This window comes from Octopus sinensis, unplaced genomic scaffold, assembly GCF_006345805.1.
Source record: "Octopus sinensis unplaced genomic scaffold, ASM634580v1 Contig09214, whole genome shotgun sequence".
Lineage (NCBI taxonomy): Eukaryota > Metazoa > Mollusca > Cephalopoda > Octopoda > Octopodidae > Octopus > Octopus sinensis.
Genome location: NW_021831696.1, coordinates 8,389 through 34,356, shown reverse-complemented (window position 1 = coordinate 34,356; position 25,968 = coordinate 8,389). Strand labels below are relative to the sequence as shown.

General features: G+C 38.7%; 1 protein-coding gene across 2 annotated transcripts; it reads right to left on the bottom strand.

The window, feature by feature from the left end:
- Positions 1-1,778: 1,778 nt before the first annotated feature.
- On the bottom strand, positions 1,779-25,500 carry LOC115228031. Of its 2 annotated transcripts, XM_029798702.2 has the most exons (8): positions 25,460-25,500; positions 21,237-21,275; positions 19,228-19,476; positions 17,858-17,896; positions 11,728-11,976; positions 9,977-10,015; positions 7,208-7,456; positions 1,779-2,005 (listed from the first exon to the last, which is right to left on the bottom strand). In XM_029798702.2, exons 1-8 carry the CDS (start codon positions 25,497-25,499, stop codon positions 1,794-1,796), a joined length of 1,116 nt encoding a protein of 371 aa, XP_029654562.1. In that variant the 5' UTR covers position 25,500; the 3' UTR covers positions 1,779-1,793. The 2 variants fall into 2 exon arrangements, with proteins under 2 accessions (XP_029654562.1, XP_029654563.1); XM_029798703.2 differs by lacking the exon at positions 21,237-21,275 and having other exon boundaries at positions 25,460-25,489.
- Between the last annotated feature and the right edge of the window lie 468 nt (positions 25,501-25,968).

Here is a 25,968-nt window from a genome sequence, read left to right as displayed (position 1 = left end):
GATGATGAAGTTAATCTTAACTTAGATTACTTAGATTACCTTAGATTATCTTAGATTTGTAGTACATTCTTGGATTTGTTGTAAAAAAAACACCAAGATTGGTTTGATGATAATGATGAAGAAGTTAATCTTATCTTAGATTAACTTAGATTATCTTAGATTTGTAGTAACATTCTTGGATTTGTTGTAAAAAAAACACCAAGATTGGTTTGATGATAATGATGAAGAAGTTAATCTTATCTTAGATTAACTTAGATTATCTTAGATTTGTAGTAACATTCTTGGATTTGTTGTAAAAGAAAAACACCAAGATTTGTTTGATGATAATGATGAAGAAGTTAATCTTATCTTAGATTAACTTAGATTATCTTAGATTTGTAGTAACATTCTTGGATTTGTTGTAAAAAAAACACCAAGATTGGTTTGATGATAATGATGAAGAAGTTAATCTTATCTTAGATTATCTTAGATTAAGTTTATCTTTTCTTAGATTATCCTAGATTAAATTAATCTTGGATTTTTTGGATTTGCTGTAAAAAAACACCAAGATTGGTTTGATGATAATAAAGAAGTTAATCTTATCTTTGATTAACTTAGATTATAATGTGCAAGTATAAAGAAAGAATTAAAAACAAAGGACTCATTATATTGAATGTTTTTGATAATATCGAGTGGAGATGGCCGGGGTGGTGCTGCAGTTCCTCAGTGCCTCTACACAAGCTGCCACTGAAGAAATCACAAAATATAACATTTTTATGTCTCCGGTGTTCTATATATGGATTGTATTGGAAGCACACTGTCGGTTACGACGACGAGGGTTCCGGTTGATCCGAATCAACGGAACAGCCTGCTTGTGAAATTAACATGTCAGTGGCTGAGCACTCCACAGACACGTGTACCCTTAACGTAGTTCTCGGGGATATTCAGCGTGACACAGAGAGTGACAAGGCCGGCCCCTTGAAATACAGGTACAACAGAAACAGGAAGTAAGAGTGAGAGAAAGTTTGTGGTGAAAGAGTACAGCAGGGATCACCACCATCCCCTGCCGGAGCCTCGTGGAGCTTTTAGATGTTATCGCTCAATTTTTTCTCTGTAATCCATCGGTTACGATGATGAGGGTCCCAGCTGATACGATCAACGGAACAGCTTGCTCGTGGAATTAACCTGCAAGTGGCTGAGCACTCCACAGACACGTGTACCTTAACGTAGTTCTCGGGGATATTCAGCGTGACACAGAGAGTGACAAGGCTGGCCCCTTGAAATACAGGTACAACAGAAACAGGAAGTAAGAGTGAGAGAAGTTTGTGGTGAAAGAGTACAGCAGGGATCACCACCATCCCCTGCCGGAGCCTCGTGGAGCTTTTAGATGTTATCGCTCATTTTTTTCTCTGTAATCCATCGGTTACGATGATGAGGGTCCCAGCTGATACGATCAACGGAACAGCTTGCTCGTGGAATTAACCTGCAAGTGGCTGAGCACTCCACAGACACGTGTACCCTTAACGTAGTTCTCGGGGATATTCAGCGTGACACAGAGAGTGACAAGGCTGGCCCCTTGAAATACAGGTACAACAGAAACAGGAAGTAAGAGTGAGAGAAAGTTTGTGGTGAAAGAGTACAGCAGGGATCACCACCATCCCCTGCCGGAGCCTCGTGGAGCTTTTAGGTGTTTTCGCTCAATAAACACTCACAACGCCCGGTCTGGGAATCGAAACCGCGATCCTACGACCGCGAGTCCGCTGCCCTAACCACTGGGCCATTGCGCCTCCACTATATATATATATATAACATTCTTATGTCTTTGGTGGTCTATATATAACATTCCTATGTCTCCGGTGTTCTATACAAGATGTGTAGTAGGTGACAAAAGTTTCCCTCATGTTGCAAGGGTTGTATCTGTATATGAAGAAGCAGATTATGAGAAGGATGACTACAAATCCAAGTAGGGAAAGGATAACAACAGCATAGACTGGTATGCGGGGTCTTGGTCCATTAGTTGTTTGATCTGCAAAAGATAAACAATGAAACATGTACCTTTCGTTTTTTTAATAAAAGACAGATTTCTTTATTAACCCTTTCGTTACTGTATTTATTTTGAGACGCTCTGTGTTTCTTTCAATTACTTTAAATATAACAAAGAATTTAGTAAAATAACTTGGTTATCATTCAGCTAGTGTTAGGAACATAAATTGTGACTAAGGTTTGGTGGAAGATTTTAATTCAGAACTTATGAAAACAAGACATTTGTACTCAGAGCCAGAGGTGGTTTCAGCCGGGTTGGTATCAAAAGGGTTAAGAATTGTTTCTCTATTATATAATTTAACCCTTTTGTTACCATATTTCTGTTGAGATGCTCTGTGTTTCTTTCAATTACTTTAAATATAACAAAGAATTTAGTAAAATAACTTAGTTATCATTAAGCTAGTGTTAGGAACATAAATTGTGACTAAGGTTTGGTGGAAGATTTTAATTCAGAACTTATGAAAACAAGACATTTGTACTCAGAGCCAGAGGTGGTTTCAGCCGGGTTGGTAATGAAAGGGTTAAGAATTGTTTCTCTATTATATATTTTAACCCTTTTGTTACCATATTTCTGTTGAGATGCTCTGTGTTTCTTTCAATTAATTATAAATATAACAAAGAATTTAGTAAAATAACTTAGTTACCATTAAGCTAGTTTTAGGAACATAAAATGTGACTAAGGTTTGGTGGAAGATTTTAATTCAGAACTTATGAAAACAAGACATTTGTACCACAGAGCCAAAGGTGGTTTCAGCCGGGTTGGTAATGAAAGGGTTAAGAATTGTTTCTCTATTATATATTTTAACCCTTTCGTTGCCATATTTCTGTTGAGATGCTCTGTGTTTCTTTCAATTACTTTAAATATAACAAAGAATTTAGAAAAATAACTTGGTTATCATTAAGCTAGTGTTAGGAACATAAATTGTGACTAAGGTTTGGTGGAAGATTTTAATTCAGAACTTATGAAAACAAGACATTTGTACCACAGAGCCAAAGGTGGTTTCAGCCGGGTTGGTATCAAAAGGGTTAAGAATTGTTTCTCTATTATATAATTTAACCCTTTCGTTACCATATTTCTGTTGAGATGCTCTGTTGTTTCTTTCAATTACTTTAAATATAACAAAGAATTAGTAAAATAACTTAGTTATCATTCAGATCGTCGGCTGCGGGGTCACTCCGAAAAGCTCTATCTACGACGATTTCATCTCAATCGAAGGAGAGGGGCTTTCTCCGTCCGGGTTGCGGATCCGTGGAATAAGCTGCCGGACGAGATAGTGAAGATGCCGACGACCGCTCAGTTCAAAGTCTCTCTTGACCAGAAATGGTCTGAACTCTTTGCATGAACACCCTCCCTGTACATAACTCCATGTCCCCTTACATGGCCTTGCTTTTGCTTATTGAGCCAATAAAAATTGAATTGAATAGAATATATATTTATATAAAGCTCTATCTGCAACGATTTCATCTCAATCAAAGGAGAGGGGCTTTCTCCGTCCGGGTTGCGGATCCATGGCATAAGCTGCCGGACGAGATAGTGAAGATGCTGATGACCGCTCGGTTCAAAGTCTCTCTTGACCAGAAATGGCCTGAACTCTTTGCATGAACACCCTCCCTGTACATAACTCCATGTCCCCCTACATGACCTTGCTTTTTGCTTTTTGAGCCCAAAAATTAACTTAACTTAATTTAGCTAGTGTTACGAATATAATATAAGTGGGACATGGAGAGATTCCCATTTGGTGTATGCAGCAGAATGTATGAAACATGCTTGATTTATGTTGGTTGTCCAACAGAACAATTAAACAAAAGGTTTAATGGGCGCAGATTTGACGTCAGGCACAGTAATTCAAATAATTAATGATAATAATAATAATAATAATAATAATAATATAATAATAATAATAATAATTCATAATAATTAATGATAATAATAATAATAATAATAATGATAATAACAATAATAATAATAATAATTCATAATAATTAATGATAATAATAATAATAATAATAATAATATAATAATATATAATAATAATTCATAATTTAATGATAATAATAATAATAAACTAATAATAATAATAATAATTCATAATAATTAATGATAATAATATATAATAATAATAATAATAATAATAATAATTAATAATAATATAATAATAATAATAATTCTAATATTCATGATAATATAATAATAATAATAATATAATTCATAATAATTAATGATGATAATAATAATATAATAATGATAATAATTATATAATAAAATAATAATAAAAATAATTATTATTATTATTATTATTATTATTATTATTATTATTATTATTAATGATAATAATAATAAAATAATAATAATAATATAATATTAATGATAATAATAATAATAATGATAAACCTTTCTGTTATAGGCACAAGGCCTGAAATTGGAGGGAGGGGGCACAGTCGATTATATCAAACACAGTACTCAACTGGTACTTAATTCATTGACCCCAGAAAGATGAACGGCAAAGTTGACCTCAGCGAAATTTGGAACTCAGAATAGTAGTTCAACAGAATTTGCAGAACATTTTGTTTAAAAACGGCTGCAATTTTGAAGAAGACTTGAAAGTGCATACCCTCAGACAATGTTCAGAATCTGCTTCACTTTCTATACTCAAAATGCACGAGGAGAAATAATTAACAACATGCCCTGGAGGATTGAATAAAATAATAGGAGAATGTCATTAAATTTACACAAAACTATTTGGTTAAATATCATTTTCCTTTTACCTTTTCCTTTTTTCTTTCCTCTTTTTTACTCTCTATTTTACTGTCTTTTTCTCTTCACCAATTATAAAATCGGAACTTAAAGACTCATGCTGTCATTCCATCAACATATGGACACTGCTTGAGCTTTTTCATACTTTAGATATGAATTTCTATCACTTTTACTTTGAACTTGACAAAGAGAGGCTTGCTGTCGGAATATCATTCAACCATTAAATATTATTAATATCATTATTATTATTATTATTAATTATATTATTATTATTATATAATTATTATTATATTATATCATTATTATTGTTATATTATTATTATTATTATCATTATCATTATCTACCTACACCTTTTCTATGGCCCTGCTCGATCTGTAAAAGGTGTAGGTAGAAACTCTATAAGATGTACCCAGTGTAAGCTATGGACACATAAGAGGGCAGCCAAGTCAAAGTAGGCTAACTGGGAAGATAGTTTTTGTATGTGGCAGATGCTCGGGAGCATTAACCTCCGAAAATCTGCAGAAAACAACTTCCGTCACTTTCCAGGGGGAAAAACTAGAAGTAGTTGATAGCTTCCGTTATCTAGGTGACCAAGTCAGTATGGGGGTGGTGCGCTGAAAGTGTAACTGCTAGAATAGAATAGCCTGGGCAAAGTTTAGGGAGCTCTTACCTCTGCTGCTGGTGACTAGGCCTCTCGCTCAGAGTAAAAGGCAGACTGTATGATGCGTGTGTACGAACAGCCATGCTACATGGTAGCGAAACATGGGCTGTGACTGCTGAGGACATGCGTAAGCTCGTGAGGAATGAAGCCAGTATGCTCCGATGGATGTGTAATGTCAGTGTACATACTCGACAGAGCGTTAGCACCTTGAGAGAAATGTTGTACCTAAGAAGCATCAGTTGTGGTGTGCAAGAGAGACGATTGCGCTGGTATGGTCATGTGGCGAGAATGGATGAAGATAGGTGTGTGAGAAAGTGCCAATCCCTAGCAGTTGAGGGAACCCGTGGAAGAGGTAGACCCAGGAAAACCTGGGACGAGGTGGTGAAGCACGACCTTCGAACTTTAGGCCTCACTGAGGAAATGACCAGAGACCGAGACCTTTGGAAATATTCTGTACGTGAGAAGACCAGGCAGGACAAGTGAGCCCAGCCCACTTATGAATGCCTTTCCTCCCTTGGACACAAAGACCGGTTGAGGCAAGCGAAGTCGATATAGAACCTCATCCGACGACAGACACCCATCCCAACCCCCCATGCTTGCGAAGACATGTTGGGGCAAGCGAAATCGAAACCGAATTGAACCAGCCAGGATCCCTGGCCTGGTGGTACGTAAAAAGCACTATCCGACTCGGGGCCGTGGCACGTAAAATACTCCAATGCGACCGTACGACAGGCACCCATGCCAACCCCCTTTGCTTGTGAAGACATTTGGGGCAAGCGAAATCGAAATCGAATTGAACCAGCCAGGATCCCTGGTCTGGTGGTACGTAAAGCACTATCCGACTCGTGGCCGTGGCACGTAAAATACTCCAATGCGACCGTACGACAGGCACCCTTGCCAACCCCCTTTGCTTGTGAAGACATGTTGGGGCAAGCGAAATCGAAATCGAATTGAACCAGCCAGGATCCCTGGTCTGGTGGTACGTAAAAAGCACTATCCGACTCGTGGCCGATGCCAGCACCGCCTCGACTGGCTTCCGTGCCAGTGGGACATAAAATACACCAATCTGACCGTGGCCGTTGCCAGCCCCGCCTGGCACCTGTGCAGGTGGCACGTAAAAAGCACCCACTACACTCACGGAGTGGTTGGCGTTAGGAAGGGCATCCAGCTGTAGAAACATTGCCAAATTAGACTGGAGCCTGGTGCAGCCTTCTGGCTTCCCAGAACCCCGGTCGAACCGTCCAACCCATGCTAGCATGGAGAACGGACGTTAAACGACGATGATGATGATGATGATTATCATTATTATCATCATCATTATTATTATCATCATTATCATCATTATTATTATTATTATTATTATCATTATTATTATTATTATTATTATTATTATTATTATCATTATCATTATTATTATTATTATTATTATTATTATTATTATCATTATCATTATTATTATTATTATCATTATCATTATTATTATCATTATCATTATCATTATCATCATCATCATCATCATCATTATTATATTATTATTATATTATTATTATTATTATTATTATTATTATTATTATTATTATTATTATCATTATTATTATCATTATCATTATTATTATCATCATTATTATTATTATTATATTATTATTATTATCATTATTATTATTATTATCATCATTATCATTATCATTATTATCATCATTATCATTATTATTATTATTATCATTATCGTTATTATTATTATTATTATTAGCAAAAGTAATTCACTTACCTTTTATCTTTAAGGAATAATTTCCAGAGCAGAGATTCAAGTCACAAAAATACCAAGTCAAATCTTGTTTGGTGACATTTCGGATCAAAAGCTTCGATGAGTTACCATTTTGTGTAACTTCATGGTTACTACGATTATAACAAGTCATATCACATTCATATCTTCCATAGTCGTTTTTCCAGCCAACAATTCTTTTCATCCCGGCTACTTCAATATGAAGTGTAACACTGCCCCCTAATGCAACTGGTCCTGAAATAAAAAGACAAATCAATATTATTGATTGGTTTTCCATATGAAAGATTTCATCATCATTGCCATTTTAACACCTACTTTTCCTTGCTTGGGAGCAGAGTTTTCTTTGTGCATAACTGGACACTCTTCTGGTCCTAATACTCTTTGTACTCTTTTACTTGTTTCAGTCATTTTGACTGCGGCCATGCTGGAGCACCGCCTTTAATCGAGCAACTCAACCCCGGGACTTATTCTTTTGTAAGCCCAGTACTTATTCTATCGGTCTCCTTTGCCAAACCGCTAAGTAACGGGGACATAAACACACCAGCATCGGTTGTCAAGCAATGCTAGGGGGACAAACACAGACACACAAACACACACATACATATATATATATATATACACATATATACGACAGGCTTCTTTCAGTTTCCGTCTACCAAATCCACTTACAAGGCTTTGGTCGGCCCGAGGCTATAGCAGAAGACACTTGCCCAAGATGCCACACAGTGGGACTGAACCCGGAACCATGAGGTTGGTTAGCAAGCTACTTACCACACAGCCACTCCTATGCCTACATATATATATATATATATATATATATATATACGACAGGCTTCTTTCAGTTTCCATCTACCAAATCCACTCACAAGGCATTGGTTGGCCCGGGGCTATAGCAGAAGACACTTGCCCAAGATGCCACGCAGTGGGACTGAACCCAGAACCATGAGGTTGGTTAGCAAGCTACTTACCACACAGCCACTTCTGCACCTAATATGTCAGTCTATTGAGTAACAAGGTGCCTAGACATGTTTTACCAAGTGAACTGGAAATAAAGGACACCATATAAATGGGCCTTTTGTTTACTAGGATTTTGCCAAGTAAGATACAACCTCGTCACTGTAAACCAAGCTGAACAGAAAGGTGTCACATTAACAACTGGTGTAGCAGCATTGTAGTCAGATGTTACAAGTGTAAAGGAGATGCCTTCAACCCAGTGGAACAGGTCAAGAAAGTTACAGAGAGAGTTAAAGCCCAATTAATTAAAAACAGAATTAGATGGATCCTTAATAATTATCCAACTGATGCCAGCATCATCATCATCATCATCATCATCATCATCATCATCATCATCATCATCATCATCATCGTTTAACGTCCGTTCTCCATGCTAGCATGGGTTGGACGGGTCGACGGGGATCTGGGAAGCCAGGAGGCTGCACCACACTCCAGTCTGATCAGGCAGTGTTTCTACAGCTGGATGCCCTTCCTAATGCCAACCACTCCGAGAGTGTAGTGGGTGCTTTTTACGTGCCACCGGCACAGGTGCAAGGTGAGGCTGGCAATGGCCATGATCAGATTGGTGCTTTTTACATGCCACCGGCACAAAAGCCAGTCAAGGCGGCGCTGGCATCGAGGCCATTAAATGGTGATGGTTATTTTTTATGATCTCCAAAGGAAACATCATAAGCAGAAAGTGTAACCTCTCAAAAGAGCTGTTCTTCACTCCTGTTCCAGAGCGTAGGCTGCGGGGTCATTCTGAAAAGCTCTATGTGTGACGATTTCATCTCAATCGAAGGAGAGGGGCTTTCTCCGTCTGGATTGCGGATCCGTGGAATAAGCTGCTGGACGAGATAGTGAAGATGCCGACAACCGCTCAGTTCAAGGTCTCTCTGGACCAGAAATGGCCTGAACTCTTTGCATGAACACTCTTCCTGTACATAACTCCATGTCCCCCTACATGGCCTTGCTTTTGCTTTTTGAGCCAATAAAAATTGAATTGAATTGAATTGAATATATATATATATATATAAAGCTCTATCTACAACGATTTCATCTCAATCGAAAGAGAGGGGCTTTCTCTGTCCGGGTTGCGGATCCGTGGAATAAGCTGCCGGACGAGATAGTGAAGATGCCGACGACCGCTCGGTTCAAAGTCTCTCTTGACCACAAATGGCCTGAACTCTTTGCATGAACACCCTCCCTGTACATAACTCCATGTCCCTCTACATGGCCTTGCTTTTTGCTTTTTGAGCCAAAAAATTAACTCAACTTAACTTAACTAACCTGTACAGCTAAGCGCTTTATAAATGCAAGACTGATGGTAAATGACCATAACAAATGACCTTCTAAATATAAATATAGGCATAGGGGTGGCTGTGTGGTAAGACGCTTGACCATTATTCTCTATAGAGGGGCTTTCTCCGTCCGGGTTGCGGATCCGTGGAATAAGCTGCCGGACGAGATAGTGAAGATGCCGACGACTGCTCGGTTCAAAGTCTCCCTTGACCAGAAATGGCCTGAACTCTTTGCATGAACACCCTCCCTGTACTTAACTCCATGTCCCCCTACATGGTCTTGCTTTTTGCTTTTTGAGCCAAATAATTAACTTAACTTAACTTAACTTAACTTGAGCTGATCAGAGAAAGGTTTTAAAAAATGGTTAAAAACTATGATTTAAGAGAATGAAATAGAAGGCAGAATTGAAAAGATAGGGTCTAGTATAAAAGAGGGAAAAAAGGTTGTCAATCTATTTACCATTTTGAGTAATTTTGTATATTTCTGTTCTTGTTGAACCTGAAAAAGAAGAAAACAAAAATTTTTCATTTTCAGATTTTACATTTGATCATCAGGATTGATTGCAGTTTATGTTACAATGATTGCATAATTATATGTATATAGTGGCAGTTAGAGTGAAGGCATTGAACCACCACCACCATCACCACCACCACCAAAACCACCACCACAACTACCAACACCGCCGCCACCTCCACTGCCACAACCATCAACACCACCACTACTACCAAAACCAACACCACCACCACCACCAAAACTACCACCACTAAAACCATCACCACCACCAAAACCACCACCACTAAAACCATCACCACCACCAAAACCACCACCACTAAAACCATCACCACCACCAAAACCACCACCACTAAAACCATCACCACCACCAAAACCACCACCACTAAAGCCATCACCACCACTAAAGCCACCACCACCACCACCACCACTAAAACCATCACCACCATCAAAACCACCACCACCACCAAAACCACCACCACTAAAGCCATCACCACCACCACCAAAACCACCACCACTAAAACCACCACCACCACCACCACCAAAACCACCACCACTAAAACCATCACCACCACTAAAACCACCACCACCACCACCAAAACCACCACCGCTAAAGCCATCACCACCACTAAAACCACCACCACCACTAAAACCATTACCACCACTAAAACCACCACCACCACCACCACCACTAAAACCATCACCACCTCTAAAACCACCACCACCACCACCACCACTAAAACCACCACCACCACCACTACCAAAACCACCACCACCACCACCACCACTAAAACCATCACCTCCACTGCCACAACCATCACTAAAACCACCACCGCTGCTGCCACCTCCACTGCCACCACCACCACCACCATCAGGATTGTTAGCATGCTGGACGAAATGCTTAGCGGTATTTTGCCTGTCGCTACATTCTGAGTTCCATATTTCGCTGAGGTCAACTTTACCGTTCATCCTTCTGGGGTCAATTAATTAAGTACCAGTTGAGTACTGTGGTTGATATAATCGACTATGCCCCCTCCCTTCAATTTCAGGCCTTGTGCCTATAACAGAAAGGTTTATCATTATTATCATTATCATTATTATTATTATTATTATTATTATTATTATTATCATTAATTATTATTATCATAATTATTATTATTATTATTATTATTATCATTATTATTATTATTATTATCATTATCATTATTATTATTATTATTATTATTATCATTATTATTAATTATTAATTATTATTATTATCATTATTATTAATTATTATTATCATTATTATATTATTATTATTATTATTATTATTTTATTATCATTATTATTATTATTATTATTATTATTATCATTATCATTATTATTATTATTATTATCATTAATTATTATGAATTATTATTATCATTATGATGAATTATTATTATTATTATTATTATCATCAATTATCATCATTATCATTATTATTATTATTATTAATTATTATCATTATTAATTATTATTATCATTATCATTATCATTATTATTATTATCATTATCATTATTAATTATTATCATTATCATTATTATTATTATTAGTATTATTATTATTATATCATTATTATTAATATTATTATTATTATTATTATTATTATTATTATTATCACTATCATTATCATTATCATTATCATTATTATTATTATTATAAATCATTTCCTTACTGTGTATCTTCAAATCAAATTTTTCATAGTTGAGGTTGTCTTCTTCAAATTTCCAAGTCAATCGTTCCTTTGTTACGTTTCGGATCCAAAGAGTCGATATATCTCCCTTCTGCGTCACTCTGTATTCGGCGCTGTTAGCGCATGTCCGATCACATTCGTATTTATAATTGTTGTATTTCCAAACGGTCGGTCTTTTCATGTTTGGTATTTCAACCTGTAGAGTAGCGCTTACACTGAGATCACCAATATCTGAAATAAAGAAACCAGGTAAAATGTTTACTTTTCTACCACATGGATCCAGGTTTAATGGGCGCAGATTTGACGTCAGGCACAGTAATTCATAATAATTAATGATAATAATAATAATAATAATAATAATAATAATAATAATAATTCATAATAATTAATGATAATAATTAATGATAATAATTAATAATAATAATAATAATTCATAATAATTCATAATAATTAATAATAATAATAATAATAATAATAATAATAATAATAATATTTCATAATAATTAATGATAATAATAATAATATAATAATAATAATAATATAATAATAATAATAATAAAATAATAATAATAATAATAATAATATAATTCATAATAATAATGATAATAATAATACTAATAATTAATGATAATAATAATAATAATAATAATAATAATCATAATAATAATGATGATAATAATAATAATCCTAATAATAATAATAATAATAATAATAATTCATAATAATTAATGATAATGATAATAATAATAATCATAATAATAATAATAATATTAATAAAATAATGATAATAATAATAAAATAATAATAATATAATAATAATAATAATAATAATAATAAAATAATAATAATAATTAATAATAATATAATAATAATAATAATATAATATTAATGATAATAATAATAATAATGATAAACCTTTCTGTTATAGGCACAAGGCCCGAAATGGAGGGAGGGGGCACAGTCGATTATATCAACCACAGTACTCAACTGGTACTTAATTAATTGACCCCAGAAGGATGAACGGCAAAGTTGACCTCAGCGAAATTTGGAACCTCAGAATAGTAGTTCAACAGAATTTGCAGAACATTTTGTTTAAAAACGGCTGCAATTTTGAAGAAGACTTGAAAGTGTATATTCTCAGACAATGTTCTGAATCTGCTTCACTTTCTATACTCAAAATGCACGAGGAGAAATATGCTCCACCATTGTACATTGCACAGCACCTTGGGCAAGTGTCTTTTACTATGGAAGCACTCTGTCGGTTACAACGACGAGGGTTCCGGTTGATCCGAATCAACGGAACAGCCCGCTCGTGAAATTAACGTGTAAGTGGCTGAGCACTCCACAGACACGTGCACCCTTAACGTAGTTCTCGGGGATATTCAGCGTGACACAGAGAGTGACAAGGCCGGCCCCTTGAAATGGATGGAAGCACTCTGTCGGTTATGACGACGAGGGTTCCGGTTGATCCGAATCAACGGAACAGCCCGCTCGTGAAATTAACGTGTAAGTGGCTGAGCACTCCACAGACACGTGCACCCTTAACATAGTTCTCGGGGATATTCAGCGTGACACAGAGAGTGACAAGGCTGGCCCCTTGAAATGGATGGAAGCACTCTGTCGGTTATGACGACGAGGGTTCCAGTTGATCCGAATCAACGGAACAGCCCGCTCGTGAAATTAACGTGTAAGTGGCTGAGCACTCCACAGACACGTGCACCCTTAACGTAGTTTCGGGGATATTCAGCGTGACACAGAGAGTGACAAGGCCGGCCCCTTGAAATGGATGGAAGCACTCTGTCGGTTATGACGACGAGGGTTCCAGTTGATCCGAATCAACGGAACAGCCTGCTCGTGAAATTAACGTGTAAGTGGCTGAGCACTCCACAGACACGTGTACCCGTAACGTAGTTCTCGGGGATATTCAGTGTGACACAGAGAGTGACAAGGCCGGCCCTTTGAAATACAGGTGCAACAGAAACAGGAAGTAAGAGTGAGAGAAAGTTGTGGTGAAAGAGTACAGCAGGGATCACCACCATCCCCTGCCGGAGCCTCGTGGAGCTTTTAGGTGTTTTCGCTCAATAAACGTGTAAGTGGCTGAGCACTCCACAGACACGTGTACCCTTAACGTAGTTCTCGGGGATATTCAGCGTGACACAGAGAGTGACAAGGCCGGCCCTTTGAAATACAGGTACAACAGAAACAGGAAGTAAGAGTGAGAGAAAGTTGTGGTGAAAGAGTACAGCAGGGATCACCACCATCCCCTGCCGGAGGCTCGTGGAGCTTTTAGGTGTTTTCGCTCAATAAACACTCATAACGCCCGGTCTGGGAATCGAAACCGCGATCCTATGACCGCGAGTCCGCTGCCCTAACCACTGGGCCATTGCGCCTCCACGTCTTTTACTATAGCCTCAGACTGACCAAAGCCTTGTGAGATTTCGTAGATGGAAACTGAAAGAAGCCCATCGTATATGTGTGTGTCTGTGTGCATGTGTGTGCATGTGTGTCTGTGTTTTCCCCCACCACTGCTTGACAATCAGTTTTGCTGTATTTACATACCTATAACTTAGTGGTTTGGCAAAAGAGACCGATAAAATAAATATTTGGTTTAAAATAAATAAGCACTGGGGTTGATTCATTCAACTACAAATAGTCCGCCCTCGAGGACTATACGCAGGAGATTTTTAGGGGTCTGTACCTCTGAAAAACCTAAACCTTGTGTATAATACGCACCCCTTCTCTAACTTGAGTCAAGGAGGTCTATATCACGTCCTTGGTTTGTAAAACTGTATACGGTAACGTCCTTTATTATTATTGTATATATAACATAATGCAAACGTGTAGCTTTTTTGTGCATTTTGTTTGCAGAAAATAAAGAATAACAGTAATAACGTTTAATAAATGTTGCTTATGCAAGTTATGGATGATTCTTTTGACTTCATTGCTTTCAGGCTTAGCTTAAGGTATTTTCGCACCCGACATCACAAAATGCGTCTGAATAAACATTGCCGGACAGCAAATAGGAACTCGGACATTGCTTAGGAAATAATTTTCATTTTACGCACTAGGGATTTTGATCTTTAAAATTTGGGAAAAAATACGGATTATACTCAAGATTTACGGTATATATATATATATATATATATATAGGTAGGTACAATAAAGTCAGGGTGAGAGGATATATATATCAAATAAATAAAAAACAGAACACAAAGGATGTCGCGGTACACAGGAGTGGCAGTGTGATAAGTAGTCTGCTTACCATCCACATGGTTCCGGGTTCAGTCCCACTGCGTGGCATCTTGGGCAAGTGTCTTCATCTATAGCCCCGGGCCGACCAATTGCCTTGTGAGTGGATTGGTAGACAGAAACTGAAAGAAGCCTGTCGTATATATGTATATATATATATATATATATATATATGTGTGTTTGTGTGTCTGTGTTTGTCCCCCTAGCATTGCTTGACAACCGATGCTGGTGTGTTTAACGTCCCCGTCACTTAGCGGTTCGGCAAAAGATACCGATAGAATAAGTACTGGGCTTACAAAGAATAAGTCCCGGGGGTCGATTTGCTCGACTAAAGGCGGTGCTCCAGCATGGCTGCAGTCAAATGACTGAAACAAGTAAAAGAGTAAAGAGTAAAGAGTATATATGTAATAAAACATTATAATAATAATAATTATTATTATTATATATATGTACACACACATATCAGGCTCATTTCAGCTTTTGTCTACCTAATCCATTCACAAAGCTTTAGTTATTAGTTTTGTTAGTTAATTGGCTCAAAAGCAATAGCAAGGCCATGTAGGGGGACATGGAGTTAAGTACAGGGTGGTGTTCATATAAAGAGTTCAGGACACTTGAGGTCAAGGGAGGCTTTGAACAAAGCGGTCGTCGGCATCTTCACCATCTCGTCTGGCAGCTTGTTCCACGGATCCGCAACCCGGACGGAGAAAGCTCCTCTCCTTCGGTTGAGATGAAATCGTCGCTGGTAGAGGTTTTCGGAATGACCCCGCAGCCGATGCTCTGGAGCAGGAGTGAAGAACAGCTCTTTTGAGAGTTACACTTTCCGCTTGTGATGTTGTGGGCGAGAATGAGATCACCACGGCGGCGGCGTTTTTCTAGAGAATAAAGGTCAAGCGTCCTCACCTTTCTTCGTATAGGACAATTTTTGAGACTATGACCATGCGGTAGCCAGCTTCTGGACTCTTTCGAGATGCTGTATGTCTTTGAGGAGATAAGGAGAAGAGGCTTGAATCCCGTACTCCAATATGGGTCTCACCAGCGTGACATAGAGCGGTCGGAATATGGCTGCTGTGAGCATTCCGAATGACCGTCGAATCAAGAACAGAATTCCGCGTGCTTTGGTTGGCCTAGGGAATGGTTCCTAACCAAAGCCATGCTTTCATCTTGCACCCAATTTTAACCCTTTAGCATTTAAACTGGTAAATCAATGCCCAAATATTCTATTTGCTTTAGGTTCAAAATACCCGCATCTGACCTCTCCCACCGTACCTACCATGCCATTCTCAACAGAAACAGTCACATCACAAAGCTATGAGATAATTTCTGAATTTCTGATTAATTCAAAAAACAATGTGAATAAATAAGGATTACATTTGGGAGATAATCTGAATGCTAAAGATTAAACTGGCCTCTCACCCTACTCTGCAATGTCATTCTAAAAATAAACAATCACATCATTGAAATCTCAAGCTATGATATAATCCATGATTAATCCAAAACAATGTGGATAAATAAGGATGACATTTGATAGAGTAATCTGAATGCTAAAGGATTAAACTGGCCTCTCACACCTACTCTGCAATGTCATTCTAAAAATAAACAATCACATCATTGAATCTCAAAACTACAAGATAATCCATGATTAATCCAAAACAATGTGAATAAATAAGGATTACAGTTGACAGATAATCTGAATGCTAAAGGATTAAACTGGCCATATCTGGCCTCTCACACCTACTCTGCAATGTCATTCTAACAATAAACAATCACATCATTGAAATCTCAAAGCTATGAGATAATCCATGATTAATCCAAAACAATGTGGATAAATAAGGATTCCATTTGACAATAATCTGAATGCTGAAGGATTAATATTTTTGCCATGGAAATTAAAAGGGAAAATGTGCAATAGAGATTATCAAAAGAAATTAGACACCTTATTTGTTGGATGGAAGCATTCCGTCGGTTACGACGATGAGGGTTCCGGTTGATCCGAATCAACAGAACAGCCTGCTCGTGAAATTAACGTGCAAGTGGCTGAGCACTCCACAGACACGTGTACCCTTAACGTAGTTCTCCGGGATATTCAGCGTGACACAGAGAGTGACAAGGCCGGCCCCTTGAAATACAGGTACAACAGAAACAGGAAGTAAGAGTGAGAGAAAGTTGTGGTGAAAGAGTACAGCAGGGATCACCACCATCCCTTGCCGGAGCCTCGTGGAGCTTTTAGGTGTTTTCGCTCAATAAACACGCACAACGCCCGGTCTGGGAATGGAAACCGCGATCTTATGACCGCGAGTCCGCTGCCCTAACCACTGGGCCATTGCGCCTCCACTAGACACCTTATTACACTTAACCTAATTAGATTTAATTTAATGAGATTTATGTTTACTGAGGCATGACATCATCATACATGGGTGTATGTCTGATTATATCATCTCTCCCTTTCTAGTTACTCCCATCCACCCTTATATAACACAGTGATATGGTGACCCCCTTCGGTCAGACACTGACCATGGGTTTGCACCTAGTGAGTTACCCTCTGAGGCACAAGTCTGGGCAAGGTTGTTTTTTATGGAAGACCGGCAGTCGCCCATACATACCGGCCTCCCCTCTCCACATCACCGATGTTATCCAAGGGAAAGGCAAGGGCCGATACAGCTTGGCACCTGTGACGTCGCAACTCATTTCTACAGCTGAGTGAACTGGAGCAACGTGAGATAAAGTGTCTTGCTCAAGAACACAACACGCAGCCCGGTCCGGGATTCGAGCTCACAACCTCACGATCGTAAGCTCGACGCTCTAACCACTGAGCCAGTAATATTCAGTTTAAAAGGAGAAAAAGGCTTCTTAATTCATTTACCATTTTGGATAATTTCATAAGCTTCCACTTTCGTCGGACCTGTAAAAGATGAAAAAAAAAAACGTTGATTTTCAGATTTAATATTTGATCAACAGGATTGTTTATTATTTATGTTATAATAATTAAATAATAATTAAGACCTGTAGATACAATTATGCATTACATACAGTGGTAGTTTTAGAAGTCATTGAGCATGTGGTTCTCTGTTCAAACATCAACCATGTAGCATTTAAACTGGCCATATCTGGCCAAAATGTTTCACCTGTATTATGCAGGGCTGTGGAGTCGAAACAAAAAAAACATTGATTCTGACTCCTCTATTTAAATAAGCGACGGTGGTTTATTTTACCAACTCCGACTCCACGACTCTGACTCCACGACTCCGAGACTCCGACCCCGCGACTCCGACTCTACGACTCCGACTCCATGACTCCGACTCCAACTCCATGACTCCAACTCCACAGTACCAGTTATGCACTAGGGTCAATGTAATCAACCAGTCCCCTCCCACAAATTTGAGACCTTGTGCCTCCAGTAGAAAGGATTATTATTATTATTATTATTAATATTATTATTATTATTGTTATTGTTATTATTGTTATTATTATTATTGTTATTATTATTATTATTGTTATTATTATCATTATTATTAATTATTATTATCATCATTATTAATTATTATTATCATTATTAATTATTATTATTATCATCATTATTATTATTATTATTATATTATTATTATATTATATTATTATTATATATTATTATTATTCTATGTTTGACTTTTGCTTTACATTTGTACAAGTTGGCTCCAAGTCTCACCCAGAGACCTCAAGAGACAACAGGTTGGAAGTTCATATTGGTGTTATGCCTAGGGTGTCATATATTTGGTTTTGTACTTAGTGTTGTTCTAGAGAATGTTTAAGAAACCATAAGAAAATTATGTTTGTTTTAAAACTTGCGATTACATAGAAAGTATTTTGCGTAGGATATGAGCAGTTCCCATGAGCACTATCTTTTGAATTTCTGCCACCTTTGGGTTTCCTGGTATCTGAGTTAGGTAGCAATCAGCCCCTTTCGCTATCACATTATTAGTATTATTATTATTATATTATTATTATTATTATAGTTATTATTATTATTATTGTTATTATTATTATTGTTATTATTATTATTAATATTATTATTATTATTATTATTAATATTATTATTATTATTATTATTATTGTTATTATTGTTATTGTTATTATTGTTATTATTGTTATTATTGTTATTATTATTATTATTATTATTATTATTATTATTATTATTATTATTATTATCATTATCATTATTATTATTATTATTATTATTATAAATCATTTCCTTACCGTTTGCCTTCAAATCAAATTTTCCAATGTTGTAGTTGTTGTCATGAAATGTCCAATCCAAAAGGTCCTTAGTTACCTTTCGGATCCAGAGAGAAGAAGAATTTCCACTCTGTGTCACTCTAAATTCAGCCCCTTTATAGCATACGTTGTCACACTCATACTTCCGAGTCCCACACCTCCACGTGACTGGTCTCTCCATATTTGGTACCTCAATGTGGAGAGTAGTATTTCCATTGAGGACAACATTTTCTGAAATAAAGAAATCAGGTAAGAAGTTTGCTTTCCAACCACATGGTTCTGGGTTCAGTCCCACTGTGTGAGACCTTGGGCAAGTGTGTTCTACAATATATTTCTTTATTGCTAACAAGGGGCTAAACATAGAGGGGACAAACAAGGACAGACAAACGGATTAAGTCGATTACATCGACCCCAGTGCGAAAGTGGTACTTTATTTATCGACCCCGAAGGATGAAAGGCAAAGTCGACCTCGGTGGAATTTGAACTCAGAACGTAGCGGCAGACGAAATACCTATTTCTTTATTACCCACAAGTGGCTAAACATAGAGGGGACAAACAAGAACAGACAAACGGATTAAGTCGATTACATCGACCCCAGTGCGAAAGTGGTACTTTATTTATCGACCCCGAAGGATGAAAGGCAAAGTCGACCTCGGTGGAATTTGAACTCAGAACGTAGCGGCAGACGAAATACCTATTTCTTTATTACCCACAAGTGGCTAAACATAGAGGGGACAAACAAGGACAGACAAACGGATTAAGTCGATTACATCGACCCCAGTGTGAAACTGGTACTTTATTTATCGACCCCGAAAGTATGAAAGGCAAAGTCGACCTCGGCTGAATTTGAACTCTGAACGTAACGGCAGAGTGGATTTGGTAGACAGAAACTGAAAGAAGCCCGTCGTATATATGTATATATATATATATATGCATGAGTGGCTGTGTGGTAAGTAGCTTGTTTACCAACCACATGGCTTCGGGTTCAGTCCCACTGCGTGGCACCTTGGGCGAGTGTCTTCTACTATAGCCTCGGGCCGACCAAAGCATTGTGAGTGGATTTGGTAGACGGAAACTGAAAGAAGCCCGTCGTATATATGTATATATATATATATATATATGCAGGAGTGGCTGTGTGGTAAGTAGCTTGTTTACCAACCACATGGTTTCGGGTCAGTCCCACTGCGTGGCACCTTGGGCGAGTGTCTTCTACTATAGCCTCGGGCCGACCAAGCCTTGTGAGTGGATTTGGTAGACGGAAACTGAAAGAAGCCCGTCGTATATATATGTATATATATATATATGCATGAGTGGCTGTGTGGTAAGTAGCTGTTTACCAAACACATGGTTTCGGATTCAGTCCCACTGCGTGGCACCTTGGGTAAGTGTCTTCTGCTATAGCCTCAGGCCGACCAAAGCCTTGTAAGTGGATTTGGTAACGGAAACTGAAAGAAGCCCGTCGTATATATGTATATATATATATATGCATGAGTGGCTGTGTGGTAAGTAGCTTGTTTACAACCACATGGTTTCGGGTTCAGTCCCACTGCGTGGCACCTTGGGCAAGTGTCTTCTACTATAGCCTCGGGCCGACCAAAGCCTTGTGAGTGGATTTGGTAGACGGAAACTGAAAGAAGTCCGTCGTATATATGTATATATATATATATATGTGCATGATGGCTGTGTGGTAAGTAGCTTGTTTACCAACCACATGGTTTCGGGTTCAGTCCCACTGCGTGGCACCTTGGGCAAGTGTCTTCTACTATAGCCTCGGGCCGACCAATGCCTTGTGAGTGGATTTGGTAGACAGAAACTGAAAGAAGCCTGTCGTGTATGTGTATATATATATATATATGTGTGTGTGTGTTTGTATGTCTGTGTTTGTCCCCCTAGCATTGCTTGGTAATGTTGATAAAAAAGGATTAATTTTGGCAGAATAATGCGAACACTAAAGGGTTAAAAGCAGAAAAAATATTTGTTAATCCATTTACCAGTTTGGAAAATTTTGTAAAGTCGTGCTTTCATCAAACCTGTAAAAGACGAAAATGAAAATATTTGAGTTTCACATTTTACATTTGATCAACAGGATTACTCTTTTACTCTTTTACTTGTTTCAGTCATTTGACTGCGGCCATGCTGGAGCACCACCTTTAATCGAGCAACTCGACCCCCGGGACTTATTCTTTTGTAAGCCCGGTACTTATTCTATCGGTCTCTTTTGCCGAACCGCTAAGTTTACTCTTTTACTTGTTTCAGTCATTTGACTGCGGCCATGCTGGAGCACCGCCTTTAACCGAGCAACTCGACCCCGGGACTTATTCTTTTGTAAGCCCAGTACTTATTCTATCGGTCTCTTTTGCCGAACCACTAAGTTTACTCTTTTACTTGTTTCAGTCATTTGACTGCGGCCATGCTGGAGCACCGCCTTTTAGTCAAGATAATCGACCCCGGAACTTATTCTTTTGTAAGCCCGGTACTTATTCTATCAGTCTCTTTTGCCGAACCGCTAAGTAACGGGGACATAAACACACCAGCATCGGTTGTCAAGCAATGCTAGGGGGACAAACACAGACACACAAACATATACACACACACACATATATATATATATATATACGATGGGCTTCTTTCAGTTTCCGTCTACCAAATCCACTCACAAGGCTTTGGTCGACCCGAGGCTATAGTAGAAGACACTTGCCCAAGATGCCACGCAGTGGGACTGAACCCGGAACCATGTGGTTGGTAAACAAGCTACTTACCACACAGCCACTCCTGCGCCTAGGATTGTTTATTATTTATGTTACAATAATTATATAATAATTAACACCTGTAGATATAATTACTCTGGCGAGCTGGCAAACACGTTAGCGCGCCTGGCGAAATGCTTAGCGGTATTTCGTCTGCCGTTACATTCTGAGTTCAAATTCCGCTGAAGTCAACTTTGCCTTTCATCCTTTCGGGGTCGATAAATAAAGTACCAGTTTCGCACTGGGTCGATATAATTGACTCAATCCCTTCGTCTGTCCTTGTTTGTCCCCTCTATGTTTAGCCCCTTCTGGGCAGTAAAGAAATATATATTGGGTTGTCCGGAAAGTTCGTGCCGATTTTTAAAGGAAATAAATATTTGCTATTATATTTTTAATCAACCAAATATGAACCATTTTGTTGCACAATGCATCTCTATCTTACCTTTAACTTGAAAATACCCTCTTCCCAGAATTGGTGGGGTTTCATGGCAACCAATTCATAAAGGTATCTTTTTACGTCATCCAAGGAATTGAAATTTTTACCATTAAGACTATTCTGCAGAGACTTGAATAAGTGGAAGTCCGAAGGAGCAATATCTGGTGAATATGGAGGGTGGGGTAACACATCACAGCCAAGCTGCAGCAATTTTTGTCTGGTTCCCAAAGCATTGTGTTGAAAATGAACTTTTCTTATCTTCCATTTTAAAAGGGTTACAGAATTAACACAGGTTATAGGAACATAAACCTTCTTCCATGAAAAGATAGCTTAAACTGTGCTCTAAATGGAGGTGTAGTCAAATCCTATTTTATGGACTCAACCATGTTCTAAAATAAGTCGAAAGGTAAACTACTATAAATCGGCCGAGCTGCAGCAATTTTTGTCTGGTTCCCAAAGCATCAAGTGCCGAAAAAGAACTTTCTAATCTTCCATTTTAAAGGGTTACAGAATTAACACAGGTTATAGGAACATAAACCTTCTTCACGAAAAGATAGCTTAAACTGTGCTCTAAATGGAGGTGTAGTCAAATCCTATTTTATGGACTCAACCATGTTCTAAAATAAGTCGAAAGGTAAGCTACTATAAATCGGCCGAGCTGCAGCAATTTTTGTCTGGTTCCCAGAGCATCAAGTGCCGAAAATGAAGTTTCTTATCTTCCATTTTAAAGGGTTACAGAATTAACACAGGTTATAGGAACAAAAACCTTCTTCCACGAAAAGATAGCTTAAACTGTGTTCTAAAGGGTGGTGCACTTTAATACCTTAACGGGGACTGGTCTTCCCTGCACCGAAAGCTTCATGGAGCACAAGTCCAGCTGACAAGCCATCGACGCTGAATAATCCAATCGCAAAATACACTGATCTTCCATCTCCACCACATAGACAGGAAGCATGACTTCTAGTCCGGCAACATCAATCCAGAGATTAACCGGTCCTCACAGCTCAGTACAATGCCCGGTAACACTACACAACTGCTGCAATGACTCTGGCAGGTCTAGATGCCGCAACACATTGGGCACCACAAAGGTTTGTCCCAAGGCTGAATCAATCACAAGAGAACATGTCCAGGCTATAGTAGAAGACACTTGCCCAAGATGCCACGCAGTGGGACTGAACCCGGAACCATGTGGTTGGTAAGCAAGCTACTTACCACACAGCCACTCCAACACCTATAATATATATGATGTAGCCAGTAGGGCCAACAACAACAACGAAAATAACACACACAAAACGTTGCTTAGTCAAAGTAATTTTTTTTTTGTTAACAAAGCAGGAGTGGCTGTATGGTAAGTAGCTTGCTAACCAACCACATGGTTGCAGGTTCAGTCCCAGTGCGTGGCATCTTGGGCAAGTGTCTTCTGCTATAGCCCCAGGCCGACCAATGCCTTGTGAGTGGATTTGGTAGACGGAAACTGAAAGAAGCCCGTCATATATATTATAGGTGTTGGAGTGGCTGTGTGGTAAGTAACTTGCTTACGAACCACATGGTTCCGGGTTCAGTCCCACTGCATGGCACCTTGGGCAAGTGTCTTCTACTATAGCCTCGGGCCGACCAAAGCCTTGTGAGTGGATTTGGTAGACGGAAACTGAAAGAAGCCCGTCGTATATATGTATATATATATATATATATGTGTGTGTGTGTGTGTATATGTTTGTGTGTCTGAGTTTGTCCCCCCACCCAACATCGCTTGACAACCAATGCTGGTGTGTTTACATCCCCATAACTTAGCGGTTCAGCAAAAGAGACCGATAGAATAAGTACTAGGCTTACAAAGAATAAGTCCTGGGGTCAATTTGCTTGACGAAAGGCGGTGCTCCAGCATGGCCACAGTCAAATCACTGAAACAAGTAAAATTTTTTTTAAATAGTAACACAGTCCCTTTTCTTCTTTCTTTTCTTTTTTCTTTTCCTTTCTTTTAAAGAAACACATTTAACAGCAAAGTTCTTTTTCTTTTTCTTCTTTCTTTTCAAACATTTAACGTTACAAAGTTTTCTTTTTTTTTAAACATTTAACAACAAAAAGTTTGTTTCCCTTTAAAACATAAATCTGATCTGGCAGAGTTTCTACAGCTGGATGCCCTTCCAAACGCCAACCACTCCGAGAGTGTAGTGGGTGCTTTTACATGCCACCGGCACGAGGGCCAGTCTGGCGGTACTGACAACGGCCACGCTCGAAATGGTGCTTTTTTATGTGCCACCTGCACAGGAGTCAGTCCAGCGGCACTGGCAACGACCTCACTCAAATGTTTTGTTCATGTGCCAGTAAGGTGACGCTGGTAACGATCACGCTCAAATGGTGCTATTTTTCGTGCCCACCGGCACGGAAGCCAGACAGCTGCTCTGGCAGTGGTCCCGCTCGGATGGAGCTGTTAGCGCTCCACTGGCCCGGGTGCCAATCATCGAATTTGGTTCATCAGCATCATCATCATCATCATTATTTAGCGTCCACTTTCCATGCCAGCATGGGTTGGACGGTTCAACTGGGGTCTGGGAAGCCAGAAGGCTGCACCAGGCCCCAGTCTGATCTGGCAGTGTTTCTACGGCTGGATGCCCTTCCTAACGCCAACCACTTCGTGAGTGTTGTGGGTGCTTATTAGGTGACACTGGCACAGGTGCCACACGAGGCTGGCAAACGGCCACGATCAGATGGTACTTTTTACGTGCCACCGGCACGGAGGCCAGGTGAGGCTGGCAAACAGCCACGATCGGATGGTGCTTTTTACATGCCACCGGCACGGAGGCCAGGTGAGGCTGGCAACTGCCATGATCAGATGGTGCTTTTTACGTGCCACCGGCACATAGGCCAGTCGGGGCAGCGCTGGCAACGGCCACGTTTGGACGGTTCTCTTACGTGCCACCGGCACTGGATTCACAACTACAAATTCCATTGATGTTGATCGATTTTGATTTTGATTTTGATTTGTTGTTAATGAAAAAAAATTTAAAAACAAAAATGAAAGTAAACTTACAAAAACACAATGCAAACACACAGAACTGTAGAATGTCCATGATCTGTAAAAAAAAATTTACAAATTAAGAGATGACTACCAGAGCATGACAGATATGAGAAATCTCTATATATATATAAAACTGAGAATGTGTGTCTGTCTGTCTGTGTGTTTCCCTAAAACTTGAGAACTACACAACCAATTTCATCCAAATTTTACACATGCCTTACTTAGGGTCCGGGGAGTGTCATCGGCAAAAAAATTAGTATAAAATGTATCCAGGACTTGAACTCGAATATGTGGCTTTGCATGAATGGGAGAAATTAAAAGATGAAAAATTTTATTGAGTGCAGAAGTGAATTAGTCCAGATGGAGCTGTGCACATACCATTTACCATAGCTGCTAGATTGAATTATATGCTTATAAAGTAGCATTCAGTATCATCATCATCATCATCGTTTAACGTCCGCTTTCCATGCTAGCATGGTTTGGACGGTTCAACTGGGGTCTGGCAAGCCCAAAGGCTGCAC